Source organism: Corvus brachyrhynchos, unplaced genomic scaffold, assembly GCF_000691975.1.
Source record: "Corvus brachyrhynchos isolate BGI_N302 unplaced genomic scaffold, ASM69197v1 scaffold167, whole genome shotgun sequence".
NCBI classification, from domain to species: domain Eukaryota; kingdom Metazoa; phylum Chordata; class Aves; order Passeriformes; family Corvidae; genus Corvus; species Corvus brachyrhynchos.
This window is the reverse complement of record NW_008239547.1, coordinates 1,877,377-1,882,663: the sequence shown is the minus strand read 5'-3', so window position 1 is coordinate 1,882,663 and position 5,287 is coordinate 1,877,377. Positions and strand designations below refer to the sequence as shown.

General features: G+C 39.6%; 1 protein-coding gene across 1 annotated transcript; it reads right to left on the bottom strand.

Annotated features, from left to right (window-relative positions):
* Positions 1-265: 265 nt before the first annotated feature.
* Positions 266-5,281, bottom strand: OTUD1 (OTU deubiquitinase 1). The gene has a single exon (XM_008639235.2). It carries the CDS (start codon positions 5,120-5,122, stop codon positions 4,826-4,828), a length of 297 nt encoding a protein of 98 aa, XP_008637457.1. The 5' UTR covers positions 5,123-5,281; the 3' UTR covers positions 266-4,825.
* Positions 5,282-5,287: the final 6 nt, after the last annotated feature.

The window sequence follows — 5,287 nt, the reverse complement described above, 5'->3', positions numbered from 1 at the left end:
GGTTTTATTTCTACAACTTACAGTAGAAACCTATGAAGTAAAATAAGGATTAAAAGCATAATGGTTTAAAAATGCACACTAAAAATGCAGGAAATGCCATTTTTTAAGAACACACAAGAAAGATGTGTTCTACTCATCCATATGTACATGCATCATGCTACTACAAATGCACACTCACCTTTTCCCCAGAGAAGGCTGATCTTACTCAGTAATTAGGACAAATTTATGAGAAGATGGAATAATAACCACTCATGCCACAGAAACCTGGAACTTGACAGTGGTTTATTTCCATTCATTTCCAGTCTGAATACCATGTATGGGTTTCCTTGTATAAACAGATTTTAAATACTAACTCCAGAAAAAAATGGCTGAAGTACAATGTATTACTGCATTGCTGTATCTTTTTATCCATTAATACTATAAACTCGCTATAAAAAAGACAGATTATAAATTAAAACTGAACAGGAAATATGAAAGACACTTTTTTCAACTGAAACACACATAAATGTTACAAATCGGCCTGTATGTTAGTAAAAATTCAAAGTTTAAATTTTTCTGCTTCTTAAAAAGTTCTGATGACTACATAATTGCATTTGGCAGAGCTGATGTCCTTTCAAACAGTTACTCACCATCTCACTGCATGCTGCATATTTTCACACAACCATGCAATTCTGGAATGGGACAATCTTTTTAACACTGAGGCTCAGGAATTTTTTCATTTCACATCATTTTGCACCAACATCCTAGGAACACTTATCATTGCATATCAATAAACTGCTGGATAAATATGAAAGAGTATAAGCAAATTATAGGCAAAAAACAGGTAATGACAGGTACTTGTCTCTGTTGTGAAATATTTGTCATCATTTTCTGCTTGGATTTAGAATCTATGCATGAGCACACTGACAAATCACTAAAACAAAATTGAAATTTTGTCCTCAAAAATCCTATCAACTAATTCCAACATGATAAAAGCAAAAGCAGACAGAAGAAGTACTTATATTCAGGTGATTTTGTACATGTATAAGGAGTACTGAAATACACCTTTATTTACAAGTGGCATTAATGCAACAGATTTATTTTGCACACATGTAATGTACCAGCCAAATACAATAGGACAGATAAAACCCCGTAGCTGGCGTTAGACAACTTCTGTGTGTCCTAAGAAAGTTGCTAAGTACAAAGTGTCATCCTTTCCTGAAGAGCAAGCCCTTGACTGAGATGGAAAACAATGATACACAAATCTTCCCTCTCCTACTTGCCCATCACCCTTATTTTGGGATTCATTCATTGCAAACCAATTCAGCTCTTGCAAACATTGCTTTGTGTAATAAAGTCTGTTCAAAACACATGAGAATTTTAACATATCCCATACACATTTAGTGACAGAATGTCATAGTCTTGGCAACCTAAGGAACTCCTGAAATGAAGCATCCAACATGTCAACTAATTCACAATTGTGTTATAAAATACAGGCAAAGATGGCATCACAAAGCTTCTGCTCCCACAGACCAAAGTTCCCATTTGCTCGGGTTTGAATTAAAGCATTTTCTACCTGACTTACAGAACCATACAAGCGGCATAGTGAAAATCAAGCTCTTGTTCTGACTTATTTTCAATAATAAAAAGTCTGTTGACCAAAGTCCCCAGACAGGTCTAAGGATTAGCTGGGTTATGCAAGTGATTAGCCAAGGTTAAAATAATGAGGCACTGAAGTTACGATCCAGGACAGTATTTGTCCTTCTCTTGTTACTGGAATTGTTGAACAGAGGACAGTAAGGGAAAACTTGCATCTACCTCTGCTTTTGCTGGTGGCAAGTGACAATGTTACAAGGAGTTTTGTAAAGCTGTGTCCACATTAGGATCCCTGCTTCCATAAAATTATTCCATGAAACTGCCTCTACTCCTGTTCAAGCAAGATACCACTAGCTTGCATCTGAACCCAATGTCTCAGCTGAACTTTAAACACCACAGCTATTAAAAAAAAAAATCACTTTCAATGTGCCCAAAACATCTGAAGTGCCATTTCTGTAATTTCCTTTTAGACACGGTTTATAATGCAAGCTGCAAAAAACAAGTGCCTTGTTACACGCTTCAGCAACACACCCTCAATGTCTTTGCAAACTAGTTCAACAAGTAACCCAGTTTTTTCAAATTCCTTAAAGTTATCTGCATGCCCCTATGACTCATGCAGTAGATAAATTGCTGAGAAACTCCATGGGAACCCATCCCAGGGTCCTGCACAGTTCATTTTTAACACTATTTATTTGTGATGTTTTAATATCATTTTTATCACAGAGAGTGAACACTATGCTGTACCAATCCCTTCCACTTAGCTTACTGAGCGTTTCTAAGGTTTGTGCTGCAAAACAGAACAAAATTTGTGATCACAATTCATGATACAACTGAAAATGGTAACTTTAGAAGACCTAAAGTAAGTATGTTTGGGGTTTTTTTGAAAGTTTGGGATATTCACAATTTTGAATGAATTAATCATATCCAACCCAAAACCTAAGCAGCCTGGATACAATGTTTTTAATCAGTCAACACATCACTGGTAGTTACTGATGCTGTATCAAGAGTTTCATGTTTAGAGTCACGGGAGTAGCCATTTTCCCCACAAACTACCTCTGTTCCTTCTGAACACATCCACGACTGCATCTTTGCCTTGCTGTCACCTCAAAACTCAGCTTTCCAAAGATTCAGTGGTTAAGCAGTAGCGGACTAGAAAGACTGGGGGTTTTCCACCACTGTTTGCACTTCAAAGAAAAAGCATAACTGTGTGTAAAGAGAATGGGCAAAAATATTATATTTACCAATATTTTGAAAAAAACATAGTATTTAAATCTGCTCTTTGTACCACATAAACCAGTAACAAATACATACAAAATCAGTCCTGCAGCTCTTTATCACATGTGCTCCATTAAGACTGATGCATTTCAACTACGTAGTTACTTTTTAATCCTGACTTTAACTGAGTACCCTTCTGTTGTTTAAGGATGGGGCCTTCTACTATTCTGAGATCAGGGACTGATTTGTAAACATGTTTTAGCAACTTGCAAGGAATTTCCATCTTGTGAGGGGAATAAAAAGCTGTATTTCCTTACGACATTACTTCTATTCACGTAACAAGAGGGTGCCAAAGTATCACCAGTGACAGAACAAATCTCAGGCAAGTTTGGGGCTAACTGCAGAATGGAGGCTCCCAAAGACCAATGTCCAAGCCCACATGTGCACAGTCCAGCAGAGAGCTGGCTCACCACCAACCCTGGTGTCACCAGCTCATGTACTGTGCTTGAGAACACCTCTTCTAAGGCATGTTAATACAAAAAATCACTTCTCATTGGCAAACAGATATACTAAGATCTCTTGCAGTAAGAATATAATTACAGATACTCAATTGTCTTCATATGCTTGCATTTCTGTCTTTCACATATTGACAGACACCAGAACTATCAGTGGTTCACATTTGTAAAGTACTATGCCCCTTCTTCCCACATCGTAATAGGGGAGACTAAGGCAGAGAAGCTAAACAAAAGGTCCTGTGAACCCACTCGCAATTCTTTCCCACACCAGGAATCACAGGATAGCAAAAAAGAGCACAAGTAAAATTATATTCTTTATTCATTCCATTTTAGCTGTGAATATTCCTATTATACAAATACAGTAGAAATTCCAAAATCACAATATATTACAAAATAAAAAAGTACAAACTGCATTACTTAATAAATAGATCTAACAAGTTAATCAGAAAGTAGAAGAGACAGAATTCATATTGGAAACATTTAAATGTTTGACCCAGCAAACCATACAAACCTCAATTTCAGTATTTTTTCTTCTAAACCATAATGTAGAATACCATTCCTGATTTATTGATTAGAAAACAAAGTCAAGTGAATAAAATGTTGTGATCAGATAATGATTTGTTGGTGAAACACCAGTGCCAAAAAAAGAAGCAGGGCTTATACAAAAGACACCAAAACCCCAGAAACACGAACACAAACACTGAGGTGCAGCCCAGGCAATTACTGCCAAAGCAGGAGACTATTATCTAGTCACAACATTCTATTGCAAGTTAATGTTCTGTTATTATAGATAAATAATAAAAATGGAGCAGAGGGTGAGCCAACCAGGCAACAAGAGGCCAGTTTACTCAAAACAGTAATTAAATACAGAAGAGTCAATTGCTCCCTGCACTGTTCATGTGTAGCTGTAAGCTGCACTCCAACTGGCTCAAAGGACCTGTTCTGTGCTCCAGGCAGAGAAAGCAACTGTTCCTAAAAGCAGTCTGTTCTTACTTTGCTGCACTCTTACAAAAGCCATTCTTTTAACTTTGCAAGAAAATACCCACAACAGTTTCATCAGCTAGGGGGGTCAGTTTGACATCAACCTCATTTGGTAAAAATATAAGGTTTATGGGTAAAAAACACAGCAAAAAATAGCTGTTACATCATAAGCCGTATTTACAAAAACTGTTTACAAACGTTTTTGGCTGTACAGCTGAAAGCCAGATACTAATGTAAGATGTAGAAGATGGAGGTAACAGTTTAAAAATAGTGTGCAAAAAATACATTCTTATAGAAAATAGACAGTGGGGAGGGGAGACACAAACATACACAGAGAAATCTGCTTGCAAATAACCCGAGGCTAAGTTTTTACAACAGAATATTACAAATACGTCTGTATTTATCCCCCACAATCTACAGTCCTTCTCAGTCTGTGGTGCTGCTGCTTCATTAAGGATTAAGGCATCACCATCACAGCCAGCACACCTTCTCTCTGTCAGTCCCTGCAGCAAAGCTCCCAGCCTGCGGCCCAGGCAGTCTCACGAGCAGGCATTCTGCTCAATGTACATCTTGGACAAGGACACTGCCATGGACTTGGCCAGCTCCTCATCCCGTCTGCGCTGTACCTGAGTCTGTCTGCACCACGCCTCGTACTCTGGGTTGGGGCACATGCGGTCCAGCACAGCATCGTAGTGCCCATTGCTAAGCCAGCTCAGCCAGATACTGGGCCGTGTCGGGTCCTCGGGCCCCAGGTAGTGAACCATGGTGGAAACGGTGGGGCTCTCGGGCCGGCCGCCCGTGGTGAGGTGGATGTTCACGTTCAGCATCTGCCCCATGGCCAGCAGCTCCGGGTAGCCGGCCCAGGCCCCGTCCTGGGCGGCGCCGATGAGGAACTCTCCCACGTCGCCCTCGATGATGGGGTTAGTGGTCCAGAGGTGGTCGGCGATGTAGTGCACGGTCTGCTCGCGGAGCTCGCCGTGCAGCCGCTGGGCCCCGGACAC